This window comes from Salvelinus alpinus, chromosome 2, assembly GCF_045679555.1.
Source record: "Salvelinus alpinus chromosome 2, SLU_Salpinus.1, whole genome shotgun sequence".
NCBI lineage: Eukaryota > Metazoa > Chordata > Actinopteri > Salmoniformes > Salmonidae > Salvelinus > Salvelinus alpinus.
Genome location: NC_092087.1, coordinates 115312222 through 115329238, shown reverse-complemented (window position 1 = coordinate 115329238; position 17017 = coordinate 115312222). Strand labels below are relative to the sequence as shown.

Below are 17017 nucleotides of genomic sequence, written 5' to 3'. Positions count from 1 at the left end.
TGGCAATAAACAGTAGGCAAAGTGACCATGTCAGGACAAAATGAACTCAAACGTTTTACCATTTTACCCACCATTTACAACAACGTCACTGAGCACCATCACTATCTTTCCTTCGTGGATCTCCTGCATGTTTACATATCTGGCATTACTCATCTCATATGTATATACTGTATTCTATCCTATTCTACTGTATCTAAGTCTATGCATTACTCATCTCATATGTATATACTGTATTCTATCCTATTCTACTGTATCTTAGTCTATGCCCCTCTGACATCACTCGTCCATATTTTTATATATTCTTATTCCTTTACTTAGATTTGTGTGTATTAGGTATTTGTTGTGAGCTAGGAACACAAGCATTGAGTTAGATATTACTGCACTGTTGGAGCTAGAAACACAAGCATTAATTTAGATATTACTGCACTGTTGGAGCTAGGAACACAAGCATTTAGTTAGATATTACTGCACTGTTGGAGCTAGAAACACAAGCATTAAGTTAGATATTACTGCACTGTTGGAGCTATGAACACAAGCATTTAGTTAGATATTACACCACTGTTGGAGCTAGAAACACAAACATTTAGTTAGATATTACTGTTGGAAACACCCCATCTCTTTACATTACTTATGCATATTCAGTGGCCTGACTGCATCCAGACTATGTCAAAGGCCCATCCTGGTAGATCTGAACCTAATGCAGCTTGGAGTGATCAGATGACAGAAGTCACATTTAGGTGCCAGGTGTAACTGAGGCCGTAGATGCTCCATATCCATTGCTTTGAGTGTTTTATATAATATGACTAAATATGTTAATTTCTGTGTTGCAGGGGCAGTCAAGAAATGGAACGGCAAGGCCACAGAACATGACCACTCCACCATCAGAGCTGTGGGAGACCACCTCAAGCCCCTGGTAGAGCCGGGGGTAGTGTTTACCACTCCACCACAGCTTCAGCAGGCTGGAAAAGTGATACTGTTTTTCATACTAAGATGGACCATCAGTCTGTTGATTGGTCAGTCATTGGGTTAATTTGTTTTGCAATATGTTCAAATCAAATCAAGCTTTATTTATACAGCACATTTCAGACATGCAACACAATGGCTTCTCAGGAAAAAACAATGAAAATAAACAGGAATATTTATAACACAAACATAAGAGGATAAAAAACAATAATACCAACTTAAAGACTAATGAGCATCCTAAGGACATGACATTGATTAAAATATTAAAATATCCAATCCAAAAATATAAGCTTGTTTTTTAGGATGGGCTCTGAAAGTCACTATGGGGTGTCCAATGAAAGTTGACTAGTAACAACAACTGGGACCTCAAAGACACCCACCATGAGACCCACTAAATATGCCCAAGAAGAGGCAAACAAAAGAAAAACTCACACCAAACTTAAAGACAGGAAGCAAACCAAAAAGGTGGCGCAACTAAAGGTGTTGACTCTCCACATCTATCAAGACAACTGGAGCACTGGGTCAGACACTCTTAAATAGAACCTGGACCAGCTCAGGTGAAACACCTTCCCACTAACGAGATGGACAACCCAGCACAGGTGTAACACATACTGACTAACGAGGTGACACCAATCGGTGCGCCCTACGTGCTAACGAGCTATACACGCTAAAGTCCAACCTCAAAACATAAATGGAAAAACCAAAGCCTGTAAAGACAACAAAAATCCCCCTTAAGACAACAAATATATCCTATATTTTTGTTGGACAAGTTTGCTCACCACCAACAGAAAACAACTTCCATTTCACAATATAATCAACTACAATGCTTCACCAATATAAACATGGTGTCTACTGGCAGTCAACAATTAAAAACAAGAAAAAACACATCCTTCTAAATAATAATATAGAATCGTATAATAATATCGTATCTTTTCTCCTTTTTCTTTCTATAGATTCCTAAACTATTATTTTTTCCCTTCTAGAACTCTCGTCTTCCTAAAACTCACAAGCTTCTAGAACTCTCATCTTCCTAAAACTCACTAGCTTCTAGAACTCTCATCTTCCTAAAACTCACTAGCTTCTAGAACTCTCATCTTCCTAAAACTCACTAGCTTCTAGAACTCTCATCTTCCTAAAACTCACTAGCTTCTAGAACTCTCGTCCCCTTGGAACGAGCCCAAACAAAACTCATCTCCAATACGGAAAACCGTGCAGTCAAAATAAATTGTGATCCATGGCAACTCACTGGCTAAACGCAAAACACAAATCTTTTTGACTGCCCACCTTTGAGAAAATCAGCAACCAAGTTGTCCTTACCACGGACATGTCTGATTTCAAGAGGAAACTCCTGCAATATCCGTAGTAACTTTCCACCTCACTGCAGAGCTTCTCCCTCTTTTCAGGGTTCACTAGATAGGCATGTTGTTGGATCGGGGCCCAGTCCCCAATGTCATGCTCTAGTACATTTGGGTTGGCACATCTGAGAATGAACCCTGCTATTCTAAAAGAAGGGCAACAATGTCAATATATTTATACCCGAAAATTGTCAGTTGATTGCATAAATAATTATGATTACTAAAAGTTACATGAATTGTAAACATGAATTACCAAAACCAAATGTACACCCCTTTGATAATATGTATTGTCAATAATTCACTTAATGGTAAGGCATGGTATAATAAAAAATGTTTAAAAAAATATTTGATTGCATAGTCTTATTTTCAAAGACTTTTCAATTACATTTTGCTAGGTGGGATAGCCTCAATGTCAAAACACAGTTTTAACGTGTCCAAATCAATAACCAATATGTAGAAACAGTTTGGGATAAATTGAAAACCTAAACATAACATGTGCTATTTACACAAACATCTGTCACAATAATCATATTACTTGTATTTAAAAAAATAAAAAAAAGACTTTATAATCTGCACAAGCACCAGAAACAGTGTTGTTTTGACAAGTAGCAATAAATCACTGATATCAATTAGGGGGGAAAACAGGTTGTACGTGATGTTGGAATGCATTTAAATGTAGGGGTCGCTAAACAAAGGAACGCAACACTTATTTGTCATAACTAATCAATTTCATGCTAAAATAATTTGTGCGACAGGAGGGAGATGAGGTTGCGCGTCCTGTTAAAACTAACAGCTCAAAAACCACACGGAATCTGGGAATAATGTGTACTTACTAAATCTCATAAATAGTACTCTTCCAATTCAGAGCCTGGATTTTCCCCCTGAGGCTAATATCCATATCATGTTGAAATCAATAGAACAGGGGACAAACATTTAGGGTTCTACATTGTGACATCATTAAAATACTCCTACTACAATGTTAAAACATTCTACATTGTGACATCATTTCATTGATATCATGAAAACTCCTTCATGTATTTTCTGATGATTAGTCAGAGATCTTTTATCAGATTATCTCTGGTCACAGCTATACATTGGCTCTCCTGTGTGTGTTCTCTTGTGCATTGTCAGATAGCTACATTGAACAAAACTCTTCCCACATTGATCACCGCTATAAGGTTTCTCTCCTGTGTGTATTCTCTGGTGCACTGTCAGATAGCCAGATTGACAAAAACTCTTCCCACATTGACCACAGCTATATGGTTTCTCTCCAGTGTGTGTTCTCTGGTGCACTGTCAGATAAATAGATGCAGCAAAACTCTTCCCACATTGAACACAGCTATAAGGTTTCTCTCCTGTGTGGATTCTCTGATGAATTTTAATGCCTGATGAGGAGGTGAATCTCTTCCCACAGTCAGAGCAGCAGTGAGATTTCTTCCCTGTGGATCTCCGCTGGTGTTTCTTGACGTGTTCTGATCTGGAGAGACTCTTCTCTGCCTCGTCAGCATCATGAGGTTGTTGAGGCTCCCCAGAGGATCCACGATAGTCCCATATCTCTCCTGTGTGAACAACAAAGTCAAATGGTTCAAGGCCCACAACAGTGGAAATCCACTGTAAAAGGTGATGCCAACAGCGTAGCCATGATGTTGTACAACAATTGATGTCTGTAATGAATGTTAAAATTATTTGACAATTGTCTTAAAATGAGCAAGAATAGTCATATTTTAGTAGTAACATCGATGATTGTAGGCTAGAAATAAGTTATTCATGTTGTTGAAACTAAGCACTGTGCCAGACGACTTTTGGTCTCCAATATAGGCCCCTTTCTGTGTTTAATAAAATTGCGGCACGAGGGCGATGCACATGCAATTTGGTTGTAGAAACTCCTCCCTGCTAATGAGGAAACCGATAGTTATGGATGTACTATATCTGATTAGAGCAAAAATGGTGAGCAAAGATTTTAGTTTTTCACAGTGTATTCTGAATGTGAATGGGGGAAAACTCAGGGGAGTAACCTCCATTTCCAGGTTGCTTATGAGTGCATTTCACACTACTTTGGATTATAATTGTAAGGCTCGTTTGAATGTCCTGTGTAATATAATGTTTGCTACAGTATTAAGAAATATGTTTAATTATTGAAGAATCGCGTTAATGACAGTATCTATTTGGGTGTTGTCAATAAAGTTATGATTTTTTAAATGTATTTTTAATTACATTTTTCCCCCACCTTTATTTAACCAGGTGGCCAGTTGAGAACAAGTTCTCATTCACAACTGCGACCTGGCCAAGAAAAATCAAAGCAGTGCGACAAAAAAGCAACACAGAGTTACACATGGGATAAACAAAAGTACAGTCAATAACACAATAGAAAAATCTATATACAGTGTGATGGGGTAAGGAGGTAAGGCAATAAACAGGCCATGCTATGGGTGGGTGTTGCTATGGTGACCAGTGAGCTAAGTTAAGGCGGAGCTTTACCTAGCAAAGACTTATAGATGACCTGGAGCCAGTGGGTTTAGCGATGAATATGTAGCGAGGACCAGCCAACGAGAGCATACAGGTCGCAGCGGTGGGTGGTATATGGGGCTTTGGTGACAAAACGGATGGCACTGTGATAGACTGCATCCAGTTTGCTGAGTAGAGTGTTGGAGGCTATTTTGTAAATGACATCAATTAAGTCAAGAATCGGCAGGATAGTCAGTTTTACGAGGGTATGTTTGGCAGCGTGAGTGTAGGAGGCTTTGTTGCGAAATAGGAAGCAGATTCTAGATTTAATTTGGGATTGGAGATGTTTAATGTGAGTCTGGAAGGAGAGTTTACAGTCTAACCAGACACCCAGGTAATTGTAGTTGTCCACATATTCTAAGTCAGAACCGTCCAGAGTAGTGATGCTTGTCGGGCGGATGCGGGCAGTGATCGGTTGAAGAGCATGCATTTAGTTTTACTAGCGTTTAAGAGCAGTTGGAGGCCACGGAAGGAGAGTTGTATGACATTGAAGCTCATTTGGAGGTTTGTTAACACAGTGTCCAAAGAAGGGCCAGATGTATACAGAATGGTGTCGTCTGCGTAGAGGTGGATCAGAGAATCACCCGCAGCAAGAGCAACATCATTGATATATACAGAGAAAAGAGTCGGCCAGAGAATTGAACCCTGTAGTACCCCATAGAGACTGCCAGAGGTCTGGACAACAGGCCCTCCGATTTGACACACTGAACTCTATCTGAGAAGTAGTTGGTGAAGCAGGCGAGGCAGTCATTTGAGAAACCAAGGTTGTTGAGTCTGCCGATAAGAATGTGGTGATTGACAGTCGAAAGCCTTGCCTTAACCTTTATAACTAGACACCTCATAGTGAGCTACAGGTAGGAATCAGCAATGAATCCCAATAATGAGACACCTCTGGGGAGGGGTGTCAGCAATTTAAAAAAAATATATATATACAGTGGGGAGAACAAGTATTTGATAACCTGCAATATCGGCAGTGTTTCCTACTTACAAAGCATGTAGAGGTCTGTATTTTTATCATAGGTACACTTCAACCGTGAGTGACGGAATCTAAAACAAAAATCCAGAAAATCACGTTGTATGATTAAGTAATTAATTTGCATTTTATTGCATGACATAAGTATTTGATCACCTACCAACCAGTAAGAATTCCGGCTCTCACAGACCTGTTAGTTTTTCTTTAAGAAGCCCTCCTGTTCTCCACTCATTACCTGTATTAACTGCACTTGTTTGAACTCGTTACCTGTATAAAAAAACACCTGTCCACACACTCAATCAAACAGACTCCAACCTCTCCACAATGGCCAGGACCAGAGAGCTGTGTAAGGACATCAGTGATAAAATTGTAGACCTGCACAAGGCTGGGATGGGCTACAGGACAATAGGCAAGCAGCTTGGTGAGAAGGCAACAACTGTTGGCGCAATTATTAGAAAATGGAAGAAGTTCAAGATGACGGTCAATCACCCTCTGTCTGGGGCTCCATGCAAGATCTCACCTCGTGGGGCATCAATGATCATGAGGAAGGTGAGGGATCAGCCCAGAACTACACAGCAGGACCTGGTCAATGACCTGAAGAGAGCTGGGACCACAGTCACAAAGAAAACCATTAATAACACACTACGCAGTCATGGATTAAAATCCTGCAGCGCACGGAAGGTCCCCCTGCTCAAGCCAGCGCATGTCCAGGCCCGTCTGAAGTTTGCCAATGACCATCTGGATGATCAAGAGGAGGAATGGGAGAACAATTTGATTGTAGAAACTCCTCCTTGCTAATGAGGAAACCGATAGTTATGGATGTAGTATATCTGCTAATGAGGAAACCACTAGTTATGGATGTAGTATATCTGCTAATGAGGAAACCACTAGTTATGGATGTAGTATATCTGGTAATGAGGAAACCACTAGTTATGGACGTAGTATATCTGCCAGGAGCAAAAATGGTGAGCAAAGATTTTAGTTTTTCACAATGTATTCTGAATGTGAATAGGGGAAAACTCAGGGGAGTAAACTCCATTTCCAGGTTGCTTATGAGTGCATTTCACACTACTTTGGATTATAATTGTAATGCTCGTTTGAATGTCCTGCTTAATATAATGTTTGTGTCATCATCGCAAATCAACCGCTCTGTATTTAAAAAACACTTCAACCAGTAAAATGCACTTTGGCTTTTCCATCAGCCTGACAATGATGGTTTGTACACTGTTTGCCAAATTGGCCCATAACTTCACCTAACAACAAATATACCTGTAATGAACGAAGAAGCACTTTGGTTGTTGTTGCATGACATATAGTGTACCCTAGGACCCATAACTTCAGCTAACAACATAGACCTACTGTAGGACCCATAACTTCACCTAACATAGACCCACTGTAGGACCCATAACTTCACCCAACAACAACAACATAGACCTACTGTAGGACCCATAACTTCACCTAACATAGACCCACTGTAGGACCCATAACTTCACCTAACAACAACATAGACCTACTGTAGGACCAATAACTTCACCTAAGAACAAATATAGGACAATAGATGTGTGTGTTGTTCAATAGTCTATCCATCAAGGAACAGTTCTCTACACATTATGAGCTAAGTATCTCTCTGTGCAAACAGACTAACGAGACCCTACTGTAAATCAAGCAGACAATAACATTATAAACACCAATTTGTTAGGGATGTTGGATCCAACGTGGAGCACGGCATAACTGTCTTTACCAGAGTAATGAATGAAGAAGCACTTTGGTAGTTGTTGCATGTGGTGATGTTTGTCATTTAGACTAGCACTCAGAAAATGATTTCCAGGATCAGCTGATGATAGTTGAACATGTAACTAACTAAACAGCTACAGTATTAAGAATGATGTGTAATTATTGAAGAACTGCGTTAATGACAGAATCAATTTGGGTGTTGTCAATAAAGTTATGATATTTATTATTATTATTATTTTATGACAACTTTATTTAACCAAGTAAGCAAGTTGAAAACAAGTTCTCATTTACAACTGCGACCTGGCCAAGATAAAGCAAAGCAGTGCAACAAAAACAACACAGAGTTACACGTGGGATAAACAAACGTACAGTCAATAACACAATAGAAAAATCTATATACAGTGTGTGCAAATGGAGTACGGAGGTAAGGCAAAAAATAGGCCCTAGTAGCAAAGTAATTACAATTTAGCAAATGAACACTGGAGTGATAGATTTGCAGATGATGTGCAAGTATAAATACTGGTGTGAGAAAAAAAAAAAAAAAAAACATGGGGATGAGGTTGGAAGTCAGATGGGCTATTTACAGAGGCGCTGCATTTTGGTTCTCTCCTTCACCCCAGGAAGAAAGCCGTTACAACTATGACATCACTCACTCCTTCTAGTTTGCAGTTGTCTAAAAAAAACACTATTTTGCTCAAAACATTTATTTGTTTCTCTTTAGTGTGTTTATACTTTAATGTATTTATATATCACTTTTCAACAGGAAAAGTTAAAATCACTGGAGGACGTCATGAACAATACAGTGAGTGCAAATGGAGTACAGAGGCAATAAAGGCAATAAGGCAATAAATAGGCCGTAGTAGCAAAGTAATTACAATTTAGCATTAACACTTGGATGGGCTATTTACAGATGGGCTGTGTACAGCTGCAGCGAGCGGTACGCTGCTCAGATAGCTGATGCTTAAAGCTAGTGAGGGAGATATAAGTCTCCAACTTCAGCGATTTTTGCAATTCCTTCCAGTCATTGGCAGCAGAGAACTGGAAGGAAAGGCGGCCAAAAGAGGTGTTGGCTTTGGGGATGACCAGTGAGATATACCTCCTGGAGCGCGTGCTATGGGTGGGTGTTGCTATGGTGACCAGTGAGCTGAGTTAAGGCGGTCTAGCAAAGACTTATAGATGACCTGGAGCCAGTGGGTTTGGCGACGAATATGTAGCGAGGGCCAGCCAACGAGAGCATACAGGTCGCAGTGGTGGGTGGTATATGGGGCTTTAGTGACAAAACGGATGGCACTGTGATAGACTACATCCAGTTTGCTGAGTAGAGTGTTGGAAGCTATTTTGAAAATGACATCACTGAAGTAAAGGATCGGTAGGATAGTCAGTTTTACGAGGGTATGTTTGGCAGCGTGAGTGAAGGAGGCTTTGTTGCGAAATAGGAAGCCGATTCTAGATTTAATTTTGGATGGGAGATGCTTAATGTGAGTCTGGAAGGAGAATTTACAGTTTAACCAGACACCTAGGCATTTGTAGTTGTCCACGTATTCTAAGTCAGAGCCGTCCAGAGTAGTGATGCTGGACGGGCGAGCAGGTGCGGGCAGTGATCGGTTGAATAGCATGCATTTAGTTTTACTTGCTTTTAAGAGCAGTTGGAGGCCACGGAAGGAGAGTTGTATGGCATTGAAGCTCGTCTGGAGGTTAGTTAACACAGTGTCCAAAGAGGGGCCAGAAGTATACAGAATGGTGTCGTCTGCGTTGATGTGTATCAAAGAATCACCAGCAGCAAGAGCAACATCATTGATGTATACAGAGAAGAGAGTCGGCCCGAGGATTGAACCCTATGGCACCCCCATAGAGAATCCCGGAGGTCCGGACAACAGGCCCTCTGATTTGACACACCCACCTGTAGCACGCGCTCCAGCAGGTATATCTCTCTGGTCACCCCCAAAACCAATTCCTCCTTTGGCCGCCTCTCCTTCCAGTTCTCTGCTGCCAATGACTGGAACGAACTACAAAAATCTCTGAAACTGGAAACACTTATCTCCCTCACTAGCTTTAAGCACCAGCTGTCAGAGCAGCTCACAGATTACTGCACCTGTACATAGCCCATCTATAATTTAGCCCAAACAACTACCTCTTCCCCTACTGTATTTATTTATTTTGCTCCTTTGCACCCCATTATTTCTATTTCTACTTTGCACATTCTTCCACTGCAAATCTACCATTCCAGTGTTTGACTTGCTATATTGTATTTACTTTGCCACCATTGCCTTTTTTTGCCTTTACCTCACTTATCTCACCTCATTTGCTCACATTGTATATAGACTTATTTTTCTACTGTATTATTGACTGTATGTTTGTTACACTCCATGTGTAACTCTGTGTGTTGTATGTGTCGAACTGCTTTGCTTTATCTTTGCCAGGTCGCAGTTGTAAATGAGAACTTGTTCTCAACTTGCCTACCTGGTTAAATAAAGGTGAAATAAATAAATAAAATAGATCAGCAACGGTGGCTTGCAAACAGTGGATAGTAAGTAGCCCACCTTTGGAATAACTATGTATAGTTATAACTGTAGTATCCTGTATAACTGTAGTATCCTGTATAACTGTAGTATCCTGTATAACTGTAGTATCCTGTATAACTATGTATAGTTATAACTGTAGTATCCTGTATAATTGTAGTATCCTGTATAACTGTAGTATCCAGTATAACTGTAGTATCCTGTATAACTGTAGTATCCTGTATAACTGTAGTATCCTGTATAACTATGTATAGTTATAACTGTAGTATCCTGTATAACTGTAGTATCCAGTATAACTGTAGTATCCTGTATAACTGTAGTATCCTGTATAACTGTAGTATCCTGTATAACTGTAGTATCCTGTATAACTATGTATAGTTATAACTGTAGTATCCTGTATAACTGTAGTATCCTGTATAACTGTAGTATCCTGTATAACTGTAGTATCCTGTATAACTGTAGTATCCTGTATAACTATGTATAGTTATAACTGTAGTATCCTGTATAACTGTAGTATCCTGTATAACTATGTATAGTTATAACTGTAGTATGCTGTATAACTGTAGTATCCTGTATAACTATGTATAGTTATAACTGTAGTATCCTGTATAACTGTAGTATCCTGTATAACTGTAGTATCCTGTATAACTATGCATAGTTATAACTGTAGTATCCTGTATAACTGTAGTATCCTGTATAACTATGTTGGGGGTCTGACATCCAGGGACACATTTTATTATTTATTTACAGTTTGGAGGGTTGGGGGTCTGACATCCAGGCAACACATTTTAGTTCTAATGGTGCCGTTCTGTTATTCTTTTCAGCTTCTCTTTCCAAGCATCTTACATTACTCTGAGACTAGTTATCCTGGGATCTTACATTACTCTGAGACTAGTTATCCTGGGATCTTACATTACTCTGAGACTAGTTATCCTGGGGAATAGTTTCAATACATTTGCAAAAAACCTAAACCTGTTTTTGCTTTGGCATTATGGGGTATTGTGATGTCATTATGGGGTATTGTGATGTCATTATGGGGTATTGTGATACATTTTAGAATAAAGGGATGCACCGATATTACATTTTTGGCCAATACCGATATCCAATATTTTCCTTGCCCCAAAAAACGATACCGATAACCGGTATTTAAAATTTTAGAGGCCTTTTAAGCATTCTAGTACAGCATTCTAAAAATTAACACACACACGGACGCAGCGGTCTAAGCCACTGCATCTCAGTGCAAGAGGTGTCACTACAGTCCCTGGTTCGAATCCAGGCTGTATCACATCCGGCCGTGATTGGGAGTCCCACAGTAGTTGTCTGTTATTGGTGTAGAGAGGACGACAAAGGAGAGGGATCCCACATGTGGATAGGAAGATACAAATTATCATTATTACTGGAAAATATTCATTTAAAATCCAGGAATTTTACAACTTTAGCTCTCTAGGTCAAGCCAGTAGGTTACAGTAGGTTGTAACGCTCTAGGTCATGCCAGTAGGTTACAGTAGGTTGTACAGTGGGGAGAACAAGTATTTGATACACTGCCGATTTTGCAGGTTTTCCTACTTACAAAGCATGTAGAGGTCTGTAATTTTTATCATAGGTACACTTCAACTGTGAGAGACGGAATCTAAAACAAAAATCCAGAAAATCACATTGTATGATTTTTAAATAATTAATTTGCATTTTATTGCATGACATAAGTATTTGATCACCTACCAACCAGTAAGAATTCCGGCTCTCACAGACCTGTTAGTTTTTCTTTAAGAAGCCCTCCTGTTCTCCACTCATTACCTGTATTAACTGCACCTGTTTGAACTCGTTACCTGTATAAAAGACACCTGTCCACACACAATCAAACAGATTCCAACCTCTCCACAATGGCCAAGACCAGAGAGCTGTGTAAGGACATCAGGGATAAAATTGTAGACCTGCACAAGGCTGGGATGGGCTACAGGACAATAGGCAAGCAGCTTGGTGAGAAGGAAACAACTGTTGGCGCAATTATTAGAAAATGGAAGAAGTTCAAGATGACGGTCAATCACCCTCGGTCTGGGGCTCCATGCAAGATTTCACCTCGTGGGGCATCAATGATCATGAGGAAGGTGAGGGATCAGCCCAGAACTACACGGCAGGACCTGGTCAATGACCTGAAGAGAGCTGGGACCACAGTCTCAAAGAAAACCATTAGTAACACACTACGCCGTCATGGATTAAAATCCTGCAGCGCACGCAAGGTCCCCCTGCTTAAGCCAGTGCATGTCCAGGCCTGTCTGAAGTTTGCCAATGACCATCTGGATGATCCAGAGGAGGAATGGGAGAAGGTCATGTGGTCTGATGAGACAAAAATAGAGCTTTTTGGTCTAACTCCACTCGCCGTGTTTGGAGGAAGAAGAAGTATGAGTACAACCCCAAGAACACCATCCCAACCGTGAAGCATGGAGGTGGAAACATCATTCTTTGGGGATGCTTTTCTGCAAAGGGGACAGGACGACTGCACCGTATTGAGGGGAGGATGGATGGGGCCATGTATCGCGAGATCTTGGCCAACAACCTCCTTCCCTCAGTAAGAGCATTGAAGATGGGTCGTGGCTGGGTCTTCCAGCATGACAACGACACGAAGCACACAGCCATGGCAACTAAGGAGTGGCTCCGTAAGAAGCATCTCAAGGTCCTGGAGTGGCCTAGCCAGTCTCCAGACCTGAACCCAATAGAAAATCTTTGGAGGGAGCTGAAAGTCCGTATTGCCCAGCGACAGCCCCGAAACCTGAAGGATCTGGAGAAGATCTGTAGGGAGGAGTGGGCCAAAATCCCTGCTGCAGTGTGTGCAAACCTAGTCAAGAACTACAGGAAACGTATGATCTCTGTAATTGCAAACAAAGGTTTCTGTACCAAATATTAAGTTCTGCTTTTCTGATGTATCAAATACTTATGTCATGCAATAAAATGCAAATTAATTACTTAAAAATCATACAATGTGATTTTCTGGATTTTTGTTTTAGATTCCGTCTCTCATAGTTGAAGTGTACCTATGATAATAATTACAGACCTCTACATGCTTTGTAAGTAGGAAAACCTGCAAAATCGGCAGTGTATCAAATACTTGTTCTCCCCACTGTATCTCTCTAGGTCATGCCAGTAGGTTACAGTAGGTTGTAACTCTCTAGGTCATGCCAGTAGGTTACAGTAGGTTGTATCTCTCTAGGTCATGGCAGTAGGCTACAGTAGGTTGTATCTCTCTAGGTCATGCCAGTAGGCTACAGTAGGTTGTAACTCTCTAGGTCATGCCAGTAGGTTAGAGTAGGTTGTATCTCTCTAGGTCATGCCAGTATGTTACAGTAGGTTGTATCTCTCTAGGTCATGCCAGTAGGCTACAGTAGGTTGTAACTCTCTAGGTCATGCCAGTAGGTTACAGTAGGTTGTATCTCTCTAGGTCATGCCAGTAGGTTACAGTAGATTGTATCTCTCTAGGTCATGTCAGTAGGTTACAGTAGGTTGTAACTCTCTAGGTCATGCCAGTAGGTTACAGTTGGTTGTATCTCTCTAGGTCATGCCAGTAGGCTACAGTAGGTTGTAACTCTCTAGGTCCTGCCAGTAGGCTACAGTAGGTTGTAACTCTCTAGGTCATGTCAGTAGGTTACAGTAGGTTGTAACTCTCTAGGTCATGCCAGTAGGCTACAGTAGGTTGTAACTCTCTAGGTCATGCCAGTAGGTTACAGTAGGTTGTAACTCTCTAGGTCCTGCCAGTAGGCTACAGTAGGTTGTATCTCTCTAGGTCATGCCAGTAGGCTACAGTAGGTTGTAACTCTAGGTCATGCCAGTAGGTTACAGTAGGTTGTAACTCTCTAGGTCATGCCAGTAGGCTACAGTAGGTTGTAACTCTCTAGGTCAAGCCAGTAGGTTACAGTAGGTTGTATCCAAGTGGAAACAATTATCAACCCAATGTGGAAAGTGTCAAATTTGGTCAACAACGAAATGAATGGCTTATTTGCTACGTGAGGTTTACTTGAACCAACAGAAGTTTCGTAATGATTAAGTTGTTATGTGGACACGTGACATACCGACAACTTTGATAAAAACACTATAGGAGTTGTCTCCAGATCGCGAAGCATATTCATGCTAGTAGCTTAGCATCTCTCTCCATTGAATACAGGCGGTGCATATTCATGCTAGTAGCTTAGCATCTCTCTCCATTGAATACAGGCGGTGCATATTCATGCTAGTAGCTTAGCATCTCTCTCCATTGAATACAGGCGGTTGACGACAACAACCCTCATAGAACATAAACAATAGATTACAATAATAAGATGAATCCACCAATCCAAAGAAAGGATAGGCGGGAGATAGACAGCCCGCGGTGCCGCTTTGTGGACAACGATTCCCCTTGTGAGGGCGGAGAGACATCTTGTCAGTATATCCATTATCTTTGGTGTAGCCAACCCAACTCTCACATGGCACTATTGGGGGGCAGGGTGTGTAGTAAAACATCACTACATGAAAAACACTACATGCCGTGCCCCCCAGTCTACGGTCAGCAGATAGACCCTTCTCAAATATAAATGTTAAGTCACTTTTTGGAAACGGAACAGAGAAAACAAGGGGTAGCTTGCTCTCTACGTCGTCTGATTCTAGACATATCAGTCATCATCCTGGGCCCTCCGTTGAAGAGGTATTGTCGAGTCAACTCTGAATATCCAAAGTTAAAAACAAATTTAAGGCGGTACTTACTGGTGTTAATCAGATCTCCTATTTCCTCCTCTTCATCTTTCAATGTGACAGTAATCTCCCCTTCCTTCTTCACTCCAAAAACTGCTTCCTCTTCTTTCACTGAAACGTCTTTCTCTTCTTCTTTCACTGTAACAGCCTCACTCTCTACTTCTTGTTTTACTGTGACATCCTCTTCTTCCTTCTCCTCTTTCACGACAATGTTCAGCCCCAGAGCTTCTTTCTCCGTCCAGCAGACCTCCTCTTCTTTAACAGGAGGGGAGTTTAGGGAGCTCATGTTCGGGGATGTTAGCTAGCTAGTTAGCATTAGCGACTAGGCTAGTGCTAACTTAACCAGCCAGCTACTATAGCTGACTAATACAAAATAACGTTAAATTAAATAGGTTAACAAGTTGATACGACAGAAGTGTGTCTAAAACACAACAGCTAATATACACCGAAAGCGTATAAATAGCTTGAATCTTTCGGCTATGTTGGCTAGCAAGCTACCGAGGTGGTTGACGAGCTGTTTATGAAGAACCGTCCACTAGATTATACGTCACGCTGGCAGCGTCGCCTGAAAGACGCACATCGCCGTCTGCTGACTGGAGGGGAAATGCAGTTGAGGATCATATTTTATTTTCAGACAAAGATTATTTTAAATGGATTTAATTAAATAATACCATTATATTGAGACATACAAAGACAGGAAATGTGTTGATTGATTAGTGCGAATAAAAAATGTTTACCACAGCACATTTAAGGCAGTTTCATTAAGTCAAACTAAATCTAAATAAGTAGCTAGCTACTGTAGGTCCATACTGCTCCTACATGGTGTAACAATACATCATGTAGATGTATATAATGAACAGACGAGGTCTATACTGCTCCTACATGGTGTAACAATACATCATGTAGATGTATATAATGAACAGCCTAGGTCTATACTGCTCCTACATGGTGTAACAATACATCATGTAGATGTATATAATGAACAGACTAGGTCTATACTGCTCCTACATGGTGTAACAATACATCATGTAGATGTATATAATGAACAGACTAGGTCTATACTGCTCCTACATGGTGTAACAATACATCATGTAGATGTATATAATGAACAGACTAGGTCTATACTGCTCCTACATGGTGTAACAATACATCATGTAGATGTATATAATGAACAGACTAGGTCTATACTGCTCCTACATGGTGTAACAATACATCATATAGATGTATATAATGAACAGACTAGGTCTATACTGCTCCTACATGGTGTAACAATACATCATGTAGATGTACAGTGGGGAGAACAAGTATTTGATACACTGCCGATTTTGCAGGTTTTCCTACTTACAAAGCATGTAGAGGTCTGTAATTTTTATCATAGGTACACTTCAACTGTGAGAGACGGAATCTAAAACAAAAATCCAGAAAATCACATTGTATGATTTTTAAGTAATTCCTTTGCATTTTATTGCATGACATAAGTATTTGATACATCAGAAAAGCAGAACTTAATATTTGGTACAGAAACCTTTGTTTGCAATTACAGAGATCATACATTTCCTGTAGTTCTTGACCAGGTTTGCACACACTGCAGCAGGGATTTTGGCCCACTCCTCCATACAGACCTTCTCCAGATCCTTCAGGTTTCGGGGCTGTCGCTGGGCAATACGGAATTTCAGCTCCCTCCAAAGATTTTCTATTGGGTTCAGGTCTGGAGACTGGCTAGACCACTCCAGGACCTTGAGATGCTTCTTACGGAGCCACTCCTTAGTTGCCCTGGCTGTGTGTTTCGGGTCATTGTCATGCTGGAAGACCCAGCCACGACCCATCTTCAATGCTCTTACTGAGGGAAGGAGGTTGTTGGCCAAGATCTCGCGATACATGGCCCCATCCATCCTCCCCTCAATACGGTGCAGTCGTCCTGTCCCCTTTGCAGAAAAGCAGCCCCAAAGAATGATGTTTCCACCTCCATGCTTCACGGTTGGGATGGGTTCTTGGGGTTGTACTCATCCTTCTTCTTCCTCCAAACACAGCGAGTGGAGTTTAGACCAAAAAGTTATATTTTTGTCTCATCAGACCACATGACCTTCTCCCATTCCTCCTCTGGATCATCCAGATGGTCATTGGCAAACTTCAGACGGGCCTGGACATGCGCTGGCTTGAGCAGGGGGACCTTGCGTGCGCTGCAGGATTTTAATCCATGACGGCGTAGTGTGTTACTAATGGTTTTCTTTGAGACTGTGGTCCCAGCTCTC

At 40.9% G+C, this 17017-nt stretch overlaps 1 protein-coding gene and 1 long non-coding RNA gene across 2 annotated transcripts in view; one reads left to right on the top strand and one right to left on the bottom strand.

Moving 5' to 3' along the window:
• LOC139550484 (uncharacterized) overlaps positions 1-17017 on the top strand; it is a 182593-nt gene that overhangs the window by 91146 nt on the left and 74430 nt on the right. The window lies entirely within an intron of this gene.
• LOC139549793 (zinc finger protein 3-like) lies at positions 1047-15346 on the bottom strand. Its single transcript, XM_071360548.1, has 2 exons — positions 14778-15346; positions 1047-3877 (listed from the first exon to the last, which is right to left on the bottom strand). The coding sequence occupies exons 1-2, from the start codon at positions 15049-15051 to the stop codon at positions 3390-3392; spliced, it is 762 nt and encodes a 253-aa protein (XP_071216649.1). The 5' UTR covers positions 15052-15346; the 3' UTR covers positions 1047-3389.

Coding starts and splice junctions, on each gene's coding strand:
- LOC139549793 (XM_071360548.1), bottom strand. CDS start 15,051: ATGAGCTCCCTAAACTCCCCTCCTGTTAAAGAAGAGGAGGTCTGCTGG. Junction 3,878..14,777: donor AGGAGATCTGATTAACACCA/GTAAGTACCGCC, acceptor TTGTTCACACAG/GAGAGATATGGGACTATCGT.